We start from the raw sequence: 16,179 nt of genomic DNA, 5'->3' as shown, positions 1-16,179 counted from the left end.
AAAGATTAAGAACTGTGTTTGATGTTTAGTTTGTAAACCTGTAACACACAGATTAAGTTTAAAAGTTAAATATCTGACGCTTTGCCAAATAGTAACGCCGAACACCAATGGGTGGAAGATAAAAGTATTTTATTTTCAGCAGTGGCAATACATTGCTTTTTAACAGTTGTGCTTGTTGATTAAATTTGAAAGATAAATATCTTACTTTATTATAGTACTAAACTGCTTTTAAATTGTGGATATTTATTAATCAAAAATTCATTTTAAGTAAATATAAAACAAATTAAAGCTAAGGGACGCACTTATTCGGGTACAAGATTATGTGTATTCAAAATCTGGCAGCTCTAGTCCCACCATTTTCCCACACTGTGAGAAGTAAAATATACATGAATACAGTCAAAAGTCGTTAATCCGGACTCGTCGGGACTTCGGCGATTTTTCCGGATTATAGATAATCAGTTTAAATCTCGTAAGATGGCAGGCAGAAATTCTAAAATTAAAAATATGAAACCGTAATTTATGAAATAAAGAACAATTATGATCTAAAGAGTATCAAAATTTACAAAAAAAAAAAAAAAAAAAAAAAAAAACTTAATATTTATTTGTTTACTTTATTAAACATTTCTTTCAATGTAAGTTGTTTCATTTTATGTGATAATACTTTCTCTTTAATTCTATAAACAGACATAATTTCTTGTTCAGTTACAAAGTTCCGCTGTTCAAGTCCCGTTAATTGCTGTGCCGAGAATACCGACTAACTTGTCAATCGAAATTTTTTCGTTTTCACTAGCCTCTCTGTCACATTCTTCATGTCTTTATCCATTTTTTGCAGCAATTCCACTTTTTGTTTGTTGGACATCGAAACATACTTTCGTTTTGTAGATCCTTTGGAAGTTCCAGCATCGGAAATTCTATTTGACATAATCGAAAGTTCAAGTTTACTTTTATAAAATTGCTCTTACAACCTGCAAAAAATAATAAGAGGGATCCAATTCGAAGATTAAGGAACAACGCAATCATTAACATTAACTGAAATAGATAATTAGATAATTTTAGCTTATACCGTCCGTTATACATTAAACGCGCAGGCGAAAACGTATTCTGCACTTGCGCACACGCATATGCGCAGTAGTCAAGGTCTTACGCGCACGCGTAAAACGCCTGTGCCAACGCGGCGCATGCGCAGAAAGTTTTTAGCTTCGAGGTCCGGATTATAGATCATTCCGGATTATGGATGTCCGAATTAACGACTTTTGACTGTACAAATTCCTTAAAAGTATTTAAAGTAAAAAAAACAACTGTTTTTATATTTATTCCAAATGGTGATGTTTTTAAATAAATACAACACAACCAAATCTTAATTTATAAAAATTCGGAACATAAATTTTTAAAAAAGATATTGTATTCATGCACATAAAAAAGAATGGAAAAATTTAGTTCTGATCTTCTCTGAAAAAAGCTATTTAATGTATATTTTATAATAATAAATCAAACTAAAGAACATCTATTTAACAGTTTATTAATAAAGGATACACACAATGACACAGGAACATCAATAGTTCTTACAACAGCCTATCTACAAACTTACAGAAGTTTTCTTTACATTAACATAAATAATCAGCACAGTTACTATTTGGAAAAAATTCAATTATGAATTTTTAAAATAAGGCTTTTTATAGTTTCTTTTAATCATAAAATTGTAATTTTGAATTTGTATTCCTTCAATAAAACATTAAAAAAAAATGTTTTGGCAAATCTAACAATTCATTTGATATTTAGCAATAGTTTTTAAAGGCAAGAAAACACCAACGTTTTCAGTCAAATGAACAATAAATAAAACAGCTATACAATAATTATATAAATTTACATGACACAACTACTTGGGAATATTCTATGACTTAAATTTCTATTTAAAAGTATTACAAAATTAAATATTTAGCTATTAATCAATTTGAAAAATATACATTCATTATTTATTTGTGTAACTCAGTGGTTTTCAAAATGCACCCCTTAGAAATGATATATATGCCACAGATAATTTTTTCAAAGTACACGCTTTCCAATAATTTTAATTAGTATCTTGTTTACTGTTCTAAGAATCTGTAATACATTAAAAGTGCATATAATAATAAAACTATTACAGAAATCCCCTACTGCCAATCACAAAGTTAAAAATTATTTAAAAACATTTGTGCAAGATTGACATAGATTTACGTATGGCTTATTTATATGAAACTTGGAGGCAAAAAGTCTGCTATAAATTTAGCCTTTAGTAATGGATTTATATACTGTACCAACAATTTAAAATCATCTTTTCTTTTCAAAATAAAGATAGTACATCCTCAGCAAGAATACACTCTATTGCTTGATACAGATATTTCATCTTATTTCTTAATATAGCACAGTTACTAGATTTTCCAGACTCTGATATTTGGATAAAATATCAAAATTTCCTGTTACAGATATTAAAGAGAGAAAGAGTATGTTAAAGGGTTTATTGTACTATATATTTACTTTAATTAGTAGTCCATTACATTGTGTATTGTAATGAACTACAATTAAAAAAATATTATACTACTATGTATGGCAATGTGCAATTAATTTAATATTGGTAATGTCATACAATACACAATTTATCACTTTAGTTAACATTAAAGTGTAGAATTTAGACCAATGAACAGTTGTAGTTGAACACTAAAAGACCAGTGAACGTTAGTATAGTACAACTTCAATTATCCAAATTGCTTTCAGAATTTTTCAGAATCACCTGAAGAAGAGAAGGAAAAGTAGAAAAAGGAGAAAAAAAAAAAAAAGCTAAAGGAAAGGGAAGAGATATGAGAAGATGAAGATGACATGCCACTTGAGGAATTAAGAAACATTCTTTTGAAAATTCCTCGATGTTTAGAAGTTTGTAAGGTATTTCTCCTGCCTTCCTAGTGCAGCGGTTCTGCACACTGTCCCGATATTCTAGAGGTGTGTGGTTTGATTCCTGGCGGAGACGACATTAATTTTTCATCTCTCCGGCTTCCAAAAAATATCTAATGTCACTACAGTGGCACCCGAACTAAAAGGGTTATGGATAATGAATCTCCACTCCCAGGATTTGGCGTTTGGATCCTTTAAAAACCCCAGTTGTCCTTTAAAATAAGGTGTATATAAGTTATTTTTCCCACAATCCTGGCGAGCCTTCGTGATGTAGTGGTTAACATGCTGACTCGGTATTTCAGAGGTCCACGGTTCGATTCCCGGCGAAAGCGATTGCTAATTTTTTATCTTTCCTGCTTCCAAAAATCCTAATGTCTCTACAAGTTAGTGCTGAGGATACAGCAGAATGGATGGTATGTGATACATCAGACCCTGGGTTTCAAATTCTAAGTGATAATGAACTCAATGAAAAGTGTGAGACAAGATAGTGTCAAGGAGGAAGATGATCTTAATGTCAAAGCTGACACGAGACAATCAGGTAGTGAAGTGTTTGCCAACCTTGAAACTCCGCTGAAGTGAATGGAGCATCAGCCCAAGTGTGACCACATACAACTTCTCATCGTCAAGCGAATACACAGAAATAGAATACACAGCTACCCGAAATGTTCAGCAAGCAATGACATTCAACATTTGTAAGTACTGTACAGTACGCTATACAACATGTACATAAAAGTGTTGCCTTTTCATTTTAATTAATTAAAACCTCTTTCTTTAGGAATAGGTTTTTCCTCCCATTTTCAACATACAGTACATTCGGTAATTAATTAAAATGTATATAGAACTTTTCTTCACAAAAAATTCAATTATCCGAACTTTTGATTATCCGAATAGGGTGCGGTCCCAATTGATTTGAAGTTCTACTGTAGTTTAATCTGATTTTGAATTCCTATGAAAGAGCTGGCTGCACAGCATTTTCATTGTTTTCCCCCCCCCCCCACATATAAAGATTAAAATTGAGCCCATTTACCTCAGAAAGTCCTCAACAAAAGCAACATGATGTAATAATTTGCAATAACCTGCAATTTCAAGATCTTGAAACACATTAAGCATGAATGTGTAGGTTCACAGCAGTATTTACTGCTTGGTACACCTAACAGTACTAAAGTAGGATACTAAAGATAATAAGTACTAAAAGTCTTTCAAGAATATTTTCTTGAAAATGAAAATTCACAGCTTTATTGCAAGAGTTCAAAAAGTCCTTTTTCATTTTTGAATGAAACAGAAATTTGATAATTGGGAGTCTTCCACTGCAGAAAAACTATTTGTTCCATAAGCACAAAATCTTCCTTTGAAAACATACTTCTTCCAGATAAACAAAATACTTATGTTTAATGTATTCTTTGATGATACCTTACATAAAATAAAAAATAAACTGGACATGCTTGCTTTTTATTTCAGGAAATTAATGATTTAAAAGGCAGGTGGCAGAGACAGTTGAAACATACCTGGTGGCAATATTTAGGAATGAAGAGACTGCACCATGTAGCCAAAAAGCATAGCATTTTCACTGATGTTCTGTACTGTTTCTGTCAATAATCAGATCTAACATGCGGCCTATTGAGTCTACTAGAAGATCTAGCTGTGCATTCAGGAATATGTGAACTACAATTTGAGAACCACTGAGTTAAATAAAATATGGAACACAGCAGTGTTATGTCATATTTCATTAGAAAAACGAACATTTTAAATTTCAGATGTTAAAATTTGCTTATAGCACGATGTAAGGCCATAATACACAGTAGTATCTTATTCACCTAAAAACTAATATACTGCTTATTTTTACTTTTTCTAGAAGTTTTATATAACTTTAAAAGCTTTCACAGATATTCAGCTTAATTTACAGCAAAGCTATTTACAAGAATCCAAGGTTTAGCTTAAACACACTTTAAACCTTGCATATTTTCACATAAATCAAACCTGTCACTGTGCAAAATTAAGAGATATGAATTGAAAAGTCAGAAATAGTCTGCCACTTCCAAAACAATTCAGAAAATTTTAATTTATTCATGATATAAAACATTTAGTACTGAAAATGTTTTACATCCCAAGTTTTGATTTATATTTCAATAAACTTACTTTCTTCTATCTTAAAAAAATTAATATATTTTTACATTATTTACATTCAAATTCACATAGTAGACACATATACATCTAATATCAAGATGCTGCTCATTCTTAAAAAGATGCAAACAGTAACTTATATACAAATTCTAACAACCAAAATCCTTAGCCACAATGAGATTCAGTTTCTAAATATTACGTGGCACTTTAAACAAATGAAATATGCTTTAGATACAACATATACACAAGACTGGTCTGGTAAGATAATGCTAAAGATGCCTGGTATTTCACTTAAGAAAAGCGACTGAAGGCTTTTTATTATTTGCAGTATTTTTTTTTAATTATCATTACCATCAAATCATGCTCTGTTTCTCATCAAGAATAAGACTACTTAATGGAACAAAATAAATTTAATCAATATAAAACATACAGTGGTCCCAAGATAACGTGTCACTTAGTTGCCTGGTTTAAAAACATTTCTTTGTTTAATTTTAGTTGGCTACCCATTTTCTAATTCTCTCTTTATATATATAATTAGCCCAATATCTGCACACTACTGTATTTTTTAGACTCTTTAAGATACATTTTTTCCTCCAATACAAATGTCACTGAAAAAGAAATACATCTTTGTCCACATTACTGATATTGTGAAGTAATTAATTTTTCAAAATTACTAATTGTATTTAAATTAGTCATTTTGAATGTATGTATCCCCTAATATGTATAATAAATTCATATAAATTTTAGCATAAAAACCAGAAATCATAATTGTTTATTATAGTATACTTAATTAAACACAAAAATCACTTATTACCATAAAATTATTATAATTACTAAGAATTATAAGAACTTGTTTTTTTCAGTGTATGATACACATAAATTTTAGCTGAAATTATTAATTATCAGAATCATCATCATAATAATTATATTATTAGACTTCATTGTAATAAAATAATAAAATATAAAAATTAAATAATTACAATACAATAATATCTACTTATTACTTTTTATCATGAAACATATGAATAGAAATTTCGCAAACACACGTGATTGAATTAAATGCTAATTTCTATGAGCACCTGGCTAGAAAGTCCTTTTCCCCATTTTTTTAAGTACTGTTCTCTTTTCGATTGTTGATAATGTAAGAAAACCACTTGAATTTTTACCAATATATAAATAAATGCACAACATTAAACATGCTGTAATAAAATAGTTAATTATAAATGATGATCAACTAGATTATTTTAAAACAATTTTCTGCTTATTATAGTCTGTGCTACTTGAAATATGTGGAAATAAACAGGGAAAAAAGCTGTACTACATGATTTATATGCATCTACACCATTTCATGAATAAACTGGTCAGAATGGCACATTCATGTTCGTGGCAGTCAAATTATATCTCAGGGGTTCTTGACCAGGGGATAATTTCATAGTTTCAGGAGCAGGGGATAGCTAGGAAGTAGGGATCCTGTAAACACAGCATCCAGGGACACCAAACTGATATTACAAAATTTTGGAATGAAATGTTATAGCAAACAGCACAGAACCTTCAGCTGTGCCCGAGCACTGAAAACGGCTCTGGTAAAAATGATCACATTCTAAAAAAACTGCATATATTTTTCGAGTTTTTTAAAGAGACGGGGGGGGGGGATCTTCTGGCAATGGTGAAAGGGGTGCATGGGACAAAACAGTTTGAGAATCAATGAAGTATCTTTTCACATTACCGATTATTCTGAAGTAATCAAATTTTCAGAGATATTAATTTTAGTACATATAGTATCATTAATAATAAACCGACACTCATTTTTAAAGAAGTTTTTCATAGATATATTTTAGAATTTTATTTACTTAAAATCAAAGACTTTTGCAAGAGATAATACATTAAAAGGAAGGTCTACACCTGATGTGTCTTTGAACTGAAGAAATACAATATTATATATTTCTCAATAAAATTTTTTAATAATGCATTAAAAAAATATTTACTTGCTGATTTTCTGCACCCTTACAAAGATTTTATTTCTAGGATTATCAATCTACTACTGTAGAGTTAGTGAAAAATATTTGGTTACCTTTACGGTTTATGTATATTATTGTTTACAAATAATTTAAAATAAAAATTAGCATTTTAAAGAAAAAACAAATATTTATAGGGCCAACACTTTTCTTTTTCTTGTTCAGTCTTTCAACAAACAAATTCAGTGAATGTATCAGGAAGTACAAATGATCTCTTCTTATTTCTCTACTTGAATGGAACCCAACAGTCACTCTTTCATGTGAATGCCACCTTCCGTGCGTAAAATTATACTTGTGGTTAATATACTCGAACTCTGTGTGGCTTCCAGACGGATTGGCTGGCTCTTGTCCCACATATACTTAAAAATATACCCAAACAAACGATAATTATATTAAAATGTTGAAACTGTGGGTGTGGATAATCAAAGAGTGCCAGAAAATCTACATCCCCCCCAAAATGTAAATACTTTCCTAGACCACACTATAAATATATGGGACTATTACTGCTTTGAAAAATTACTAAGAGCATATTATAAAAACAGGTTTAATTAAATTTAGATTGCATATGGTTTCTAATTAAACTTACAAGGTAGTATATCAATTCAGTTATATAACTGTAACTGAAATGATACAATATTTAGATACCTGATAATAAAAATACAAGAATTTTCAATACAGGATCACACAGAAAATAATTAGAGCTACATTACAAAAATTCTACTCCTCACTTAATGAGTTTAGGTTTTAATATAGCATCGAAACTAAAATCTAACTCTTTTGTTATCAAGACCAGATTCAGAAATGTGTGCGTGTGTGCATACAGTTACACATACATGCACATATTGCTGAATCTGGTCTTGATAACAGAACAGTATCCATAAATTAATCACTTTTTATATACCACTGGATCAGTTTCTTAATTTCAGAAACTAATAATGATAATCAAAACCGTGAAAAACAACCTTACATTTAGCGTAGGTATAATGAAACACTCAATCGAAAAAAAAAAAAAAGTTTGTTCCCCTGAATCTTTGCTTACCAATGAACTTAATTATTTGAGAGCAGTTGCGATTGACCGTGGATTTTCTCCCGTGATTATTGATAAAGCCGTCAAAAAATTTTCAGATTCCCATCAAAGAAGACATTCCACTGTTAGAAATAATATCAATGACCTTGTCGTGCTTCCATTTTATCCTTCTGTTAGCTATAAAATTGCACGGATTCTCCAGAAATTCAATTTTCAAGTCGGTTTCTCCCCTATTAATAAAATTCACCCTTTGATTCTAAAAGATTGCGTTTCTGTCTTGAATTCTTGGGGAATTTATAGTATATCATGTCAGTGTGGTTTAAGATATATTGGCCAAACAAAAAGAGCGTTGAAGTTTCGTATCAAGGAACATGAATCTTATGTCAAAAAAGGGGAAATTAACAAGTCTTCAATAGCGTATCATAGCTGGACTTTTAACCATAATTTTGATTTTGGGTCTGCAAAAATCATCCAAAAGGCTTCTTCCATAGGCGAATTGGATTTTCTTGAGGCTTTTCACATTCACAAAGATTTAGAAAGTTTAGTTAATGATTTGAAGTCCAATCCAGTCCTTCCTAATGCCTTTAAAATTCTACTGTCTTAATTCAATTATTTTTGCCGATAGATGGCGTTACCTCCTCGCACTTGGTACTACCAGAGGGTATAAAAATCCGTTCAGTGGTTGATTTCCATTATTTGAAGTTCAGATTTTGAGCGTAATGTGCATTTGCCCCTCGCTCCCTATTTTAACTTCGCTAATATTTCTTTATGCTTGATCAGACAGCCTGGCTCAGTAAAAGTAGGCGGCCAGTGCAACTCTGATTAAAAATCTAGTTATAACGACGTGCAGTGCTGATAAGCACCACGTGTTTCTGTGATTCCTATTTTCTTCTTTCTATGTATTTCTTTCTCCTGATGAGGAGGGACCTTTAGCTGCCCTCGAAATCGATTGAGTGTTTCATTATACCTACGCTAAATGTAAGGTTGTTTTTCACGGTTTTGATTGTCACATTAGCGTGTTTCTCTTCTAGTCTAATAATGATAAATTCATACTATTCAATATGACTGACATTCCAGGAAGTAGATAACAAAATTTCAAAAATCTGTTCATTTTTTCAGTGCTCAGAAAATCAAATTTAATTAATCTTGAATCTTTTTAGGGTAAAGTGCAGAATCGGCCACTTATATGGCATGTATCGATGTGTACACGGGCAAAGTCAAGAGAGCACGCAATGCCAAGTTTGTGCAATTATCTGATATTTTTTTTTCGATGAAGTGAAAATAAGTCGATGTGTACATGGATACAGAGTTTGTGCAATTCTTTGACTTGTTATTTTCAAGTTGGCGATTTTGAGAAATGCGTGAATCAGTGGGTGATTCTGTACTCTCCCCTCTTTTTGTCCCCCAAATGATGGGTAAGTTCAAATTTAAAAACAAAAAATTTTTTTCTTGTTCACTCTTTTTCCAAAATTAGAAAATAACTGAAAAGACAGGAAATTCTCTTTACTTTTAGTAATTACACAAAGGTATTTAAAAACAAAACTTTTACTTACATTTTGAATTTATAAAAGCAACTAAATTCTGTACTGCATTCAAGATGAGATCATTTTAATGCCTATTCAATTATTTCTACCAACACTTCTCAGATAACAAAAGTAAATATAACAACAGTAATAAGCTGAGGATACTGTTTAGTTTGTTAATGATTTCTGTCATAAAAGCAAAAGGCACACAAAGAATTCACATAAGGAATTAAAAAGCACACATGAATATATTATGGTCAGAAATAATTTCTTCATAACAATTACTCTCTTACAGTATTTGTTTTATCCTTATTTCAAACAGCATCACCCAAGACTGACACATACATATATCAGAGATTTACAGTGTTTATGAACAAATACTATATTAACAATCTAACAGTTTTTCAAATAACAGAGTTCTGTAGGAGAAAAATTCACCTCCATATATCTCACTAACAATCACGGATGAAAGATAATTTTTGGTCTAATCTTTGACCAAAAGAAGAAATGGATGATAAGATCTTATTTTTTTTTAAGATGATGACAACAATCAATAAATCAGAAAATGTATTCATATCTTATTAAGATTAAACTGCCAGTAAATATCCACTAAAAATTTTCTTATTACTTGAATTTCAGTAAATCCAAATATAGAGCATGTAATTAATAAAAATAACTGTCTTTGATATTAACTTAAAATTTTTTCAGCTCATTTCAATGACTTAATTGAAGTTTAATTACACGTGTTTAAATGTATGTAAAATTTAACATTTGACTGATTTTGGTTTTAGACAAAAACTGCAATTTTAGGAAGACTGATACAGGTTCCTCCTCATTAAGAAACAATAATATTCTGTATATTCATGTTATTTTTAAATCAACAATATTTACAATATACATAATTACAAACTAATTTTATCTAACCTTGAACTATCCTTGCACGCTAAATAATAATTTTCAATACAGACAGCCTTAAAAATAAATCATATTTTTGGTTATAATCATCTACATAAAAGTTCGCAAAACAATTTAAAGAAAATGAGTTTTTACTAGTAAATAAATATTTGACCAAGAGGCTTTACTTTTCTTGAACTTAAAACAAAATATAGGTTATCACAACACCAAATATATCTAATAACTGTGAATCATAATTTTAATTTTCTTAAATGAAAAGACGAAGCTTCTGATAAAACAGAAACTAATATATAGAAGAGAAGCTAGCTTATTTTAAACTTAAAAGTAGACCAAAAGAAGCTTTGGGCTGATACTGTTTTTATACATTTTGAGGAAGGCTGCCTCAGATCCTTTTTCCTAAAAGAAGCAAATACAAATTCTGCCAAATTTTAAGTAATAAAATTTCTTTCTTAATTTGAAATTGTCATCGGTAAGACTCCTTTAGAATGATATTGCATATATTCACGCATTTTCTAAAATATAACAACAACAGAGTTCTAAAGAACAATTCCAAATTGGGGTACAATACTAATTCTGAGTGGTTTACTTAAGAATATGTGCATTTAAACATTATTTTGAATTATTTAATTAAATAACCTACAATTAATTTAAAAAGAATTTTGGTTTTTATACACATTTCATGTAAAGTATTTAAGAATATAAATTTATGCATTTACGTCAGATTAAAATTCATTCATACACAAACACATAAAACAAATAAATAAAACTTAGATCATAGTAATTAAACCTCATTTTAAAATATTACTGCTTAATTAAAATAATTTTTATCATGGTCAGCTATAGAAATGAACTAGAATTGCATGCAATAATTTACAAATATTTAAATACATATTATCTTAAATTTGATATGCTGCAATTACCTTTTACAGGCTTTTCGAAAGAGTCTCCTGTTGTGAACCTTTCCATCTGATGAATGCATTTCCAATTTCATTAACTGATAAAATGATTCTGATGCTCTACTAGGAAAATAAAAACTTGTACTGTGTGTGTTTGATTGCACACAATCTTATTTGATATAATTTAAAAATATACAAATGATGATGATGATGAAATATAGATTTTCACGTATGCATAATAATCTAAAATAATTATTCATTTAAACAAGTTTCAGCTAAATTTAAGGTTGAAAAATGGTAGTCACAGGCTAACATACTGCTAACACATTTCACAGCATTAGTAAATAAATTATGCTGACTACCATGTCATTCAACATAACTTTCAATTAGTAAATTAACTTAAGTTCACAAAGTAATCATTTTGAGATATCAATGACAGTATAAATATATGGCACAAAATTTTATCACACTTGAGCTTCATTACGGTATATCCTTCGACATAATCTAAGATAAACATTTTTCCATGATGTGAAAGTCTTCCCCGACCAAATCCAAAAACCGGAAGTGATTCCTACCATCAGAGTCATGAGGTACTTTATCATAAATACTGCAAAATCTGGTTTAGGCCAGAAATTGTAGTCTCTTTCAACATCTGGACAGGGTATGCTATATAATGGACGATTGCATTTCTCTCTTTGCCAAGACACCATCCAGAAGTTAAAGTAGTACGTCTCGTATACATAGCAGGCAAGAACAACCACTGCTGGAACTGTGTAGAGCACTGAAAACACTCCAATGCGAATCATGAGTTTTTCAAGCTTGTCGGTACGAGTTCCATCGTGCTTCATGATGGTTCTGATATGGCATAATGACACAAAGCCAGCAAGAAGGAAAAGAGTTCCAAGCACCAAATACACTCCAAGTGGCACTAAGACAAATGCACGTAGAGAATCTCTATTCCACAGACCAACAAAACACACTCCACTGAGCACATCTCCTTCGACTCTACGCATGGCAAGGATGGCTATGGTTTTGATGGCAGGTACCGTCCATGCAGCTAAGTGAAAATACTGAGAATTATTCTCGATTGCCTCATGGCCCCACTTTAAACCTGCACTAAGGAACCAAGTAAGAGTCAGTATTACCCACCATATTGAACTTGACATACTGAAAAAGTAGAGAAACATGAAGGAAATTGTGCACCACTTTTTATCATTCCCTTGGGTAATTGTCCGTACCATTTCAATATTTGTACGATTATTGGGTGGTAAGAATGGTTCATTGCAGGAGACATGTTCACCCCAAACAAAGCCTGCTGCATAAGTAATTGCAACCATGAAATAACATGCTGACAAACATATGATAGGTCGTTCTGGATATCTAAATCGATGCATGTCTATCAGAAATGTTAGCACGGTAAACAGAGTTGAACCCATACACAGAATAGCCCATACACCAATCCAAGTTCGAGCAAATTTCTTCTCTTGTGCTGTGAAAAACATACCATCGCAAGGAGCCCCGCAATCTTTTTCTTCGGCTTCTCCAACACGGAACACATATCCCAATCCTTTTGGCACTTTAAACTCTTCAGGGCAAATAAATTTACGACCTTTAGTAATAGTATTATTATTGCGAACGGGAGTGAGTGGATAACCACTTCCAGGTGCAGGATGTTGTGCCCTTTCAGTATTGTTTTCACCAACACATAGCATATCGCCTCCCGCTTCCGGAAATTTATCGCAATCCAGGCTTTTGGGCCACTGAAACCCAAAATTATTCATGAGTCGTTCACAACCTTCACGAGCCTTCATACAAAGCGATCGGCATGGTGGTATGGCTCTTTCAATTATAGTGCAAACGGGAGCATACATAGTGCACAGAAAAAACTGCAAATCGGGGCTACACTGTACTTTAACGAGAGGGAAAAACTGATGCACTTCCAATCCCGCGTCTTCTTGTTTCTGATGGTTCAGCAAATTTGGCATAATGGTTTCATTATAAGGTATATCTTTGCAGAGTGGTATGGTTATCGGTTCGCAGCGTCCATGATGAGGAATCAAACTCTCGCGGTCTGAGACACGCGAACTCACAACTTGTGCGTGGCCTCCATGTTGAATTGCGGCCGTCGTGAGGACAAGCAACACCGGTAACCACGATACAAACAAGATGACGGCCATGTTTGTTACTACTTGTGCGACAGTTCCCAGTAATGCACACTCAGCTGCCGAAAGATGAAATTAATACCGACATGACCGAGGATCTGTGGTGATACCGACGGTCAGTTTCATTATTCGGAGACTCACATCTACTCTTCTAACAACGCCTCGTTAAATTCTGCACAATGCACTCCACCACACAAACGCGCCGATCGCACATCATCCCGCACTCTGCCGTGATTGGGCGATAGCGGCGCCTCTAAGGCTGAGCGAGCTCTCTTCTCAGGGGCCGTCCGAAAATTAAGCATTTGAATTTGAGAATTTTAACTGATCGCAATTTTAGATCTTTAAATAGCATTTATGCATCTAATAACAACGTTAAGGGCTGAAGAGTTTCGTTATTTTCAAGATTTTTTCTTGTTAAATTACAGCTTAAAGCGAAGTACGGTAACCCAAGCCACAGGAACATAAAACCTCAACAAATAAAAGACGTAATACCGCAAAAAAAAAAAAAAAAAAAAAAAAAAAAATTGCCATAAAATGTTGTAATTTTGTGTTTGAGACTAGTTTCGGTATGTGTGAGATTAGTTTCGGCGTGACGTCTGTACGTACGCATGTGTGTATGTACCTATCTCTCTCTCATAACTCAAAAGCGATTAGCTGTAAAATGTTAAAATTTTGTATAGGGGATTACCATAACATCTATTTGTGCATCTCTCTTCTTACTGCAATCGCCAGTCCCTAAAGGGCACTCTGAATGGGAAGATCGTTTCTCACTTTCAAATAAAATAAGTTCAAATGAAACGCAGCAAAAAATGAGTATAATTCAATAGGCGTACAAGTCAGATGTAATGGCCACATCAGATTTTTTTGTTAAACATAATAGCGGACTGCGGCCGAGCAATATTTATAAGTTATGTACTGAAAATAAAATTAATTATTAATTTAATGTACTATATAGAAAGTCGCTAGCTGCGATCAAAGTAAAATTTATGGGTTCTATGTACACCTGAAAAGAAAGTGCATAAAAACATTTCAATATGAATGAAGACAGTTCATTCTCTCCAAGCAGCAACCAATTGGTAAAAAAAAATTTTTTTTTGTTGCCAAATCAGGAAACAAAACTTTTGACACTTCAAAATAATACATATGGCGTCATAACTTAAATTTAATGTAATAAAAAAAAAAAGAAAATCTGAATGGTTTCAGATTTTAAATTAGTCCGAAGGAGCGTTTTTTTAACATTTTGTAACCTTTATTTATGAAAGATCACGTTCTTCGCACTTAAACCATAAAATTCAGTTCAAGAGAAATATCGAAAAATAGTTTTAAATTGAGCGTATCTTTAGAATTACCGATACAGAGTCTTGCGCGCTGGAGATAAAAATGTTTTTCTGTACAACGTTGCCATTGCTCGCTTTGCCAAAAAAAAACGTGTATGTGTCTGTAAACACCCGTTTAGGGGTAAATAATAAATTTTTAAATATTTCGAAAAATTTTAATTTTAACAGTTTATTACTTAGTCAACAAGCATAACGTCGAAAATTGTTTTAAAAAATCTTTCAGTCAATCATAGCGTTAATTTAGATCTCTAAAAGCTAAGCTAAATTTTCAAAGCTCCATATGTAATCAATTAATTTCAAAATTTTAAATATTTCAATAAAAATGATAGTTAAATATGGTAGTGTTACGGATTCGGTACTTAAAAAGCTAATGTTAGTTCAATTATAAATTAATTGGTTTTATTTCCCGCGCAGTGCAGCGCGTGACGAATATTAAAAGAAGAAAGCTAAGCCGGAAAATTAAAAATACAAGAGCGCGTGCGTTAAATAAATAAATATCTCTTTTTGATTTCGAGAAAGTACTGGAAAATTCTAGCGCGTGATTTTAAAAGCTTATAAAAGGAGGAAAACATCTCAGTTTGTAGTTGCTGCTTAGTTTGTTGTTGTTTAGAAAACTGCTCTTGTTGATTGTAGCGAATTCGCGGATTAGCTTTCTTTAGCTGTTTTGAATTACGTTCTATTGGACATTTGAGTAGTTAAAAGATAACTACTGTGAGATATTGTAATACTGCATCATAACTTGAGAAAATTTAAGCATTTTGTTGTGATAATAATAAATTTTGTTCATTTTTCATCGGACTTGTGCATTCTTTTCGTAACGAACCCGTACGCACGCAACAGTATTATTAAAATACTTCAGATGACAGGAGGGTTAAAAAGGCCTTGGTTATGATATTATAACATGATATTTTTGTTACTAATATTATATCATATATATATATATATATATTTTTTTTTTTTTTTTTTTTTGCTGGATCGCTTGTGCAGACAGTTTGCAACAAGTATTCCCTTACGTGACAATATTTTTAACTCTACCAAGCCACAAAATCAGCTAATTAAATAAGAAAAAGGAAACAAACTAAGCAAAAAAAAAAAAAAAAAAAAAAAAAAAAATCCATATAGCAAATACAAAAAGGCCGAGTGTTAATTATTTTTCTTATGCCAAATATAACATTACTCTGCAGAATTATTCGCTTTGTTTTCACTTTACATCAGGTTTTTCTTGGAAAAGAGTATTCAAGAATTGCATAGATTTCGA

General features: G+C 31.6%; 1 protein-coding gene across 1 annotated transcript; it reads right to left on the bottom strand.

Annotated features, from left to right (window-relative positions):
• Positions 1–1,499: 1,499 nt before the first annotated feature.
• fz (frizzled class receptor) lies at positions 1,500–13,829 on the bottom strand. The gene has a single exon (XM_035363559.2). It carries the CDS (start codon positions 13,597–13,599, stop codon positions 11,887–11,889), a length of 1,713 nt encoding a protein of 570 aa, XP_035219450.1. The 5' UTR covers positions 13,600–13,829; the 3' UTR covers positions 1,500–11,886.
• Between the last annotated feature and the right edge of the window lie 2,350 nt (positions 13,830–16,179).

Source organism: Stegodyphus dumicola, chromosome 5 (assembly GCF_044657685.1).
Source record: "Stegodyphus dumicola isolate Sdum_Otavi_A_Nest chromosome 5, ASM4465768v1".
In the NCBI taxonomy this organism is placed as follows: Eukaryota; Metazoa; Arthropoda; class Arachnida; order Araneae; family Eresidae; genus Stegodyphus; species Stegodyphus dumicola.
The sequence above is the reverse complement of the archived record's forward strand: the minus strand, read 5'-3'. Positions and strand labels throughout refer to the sequence as shown.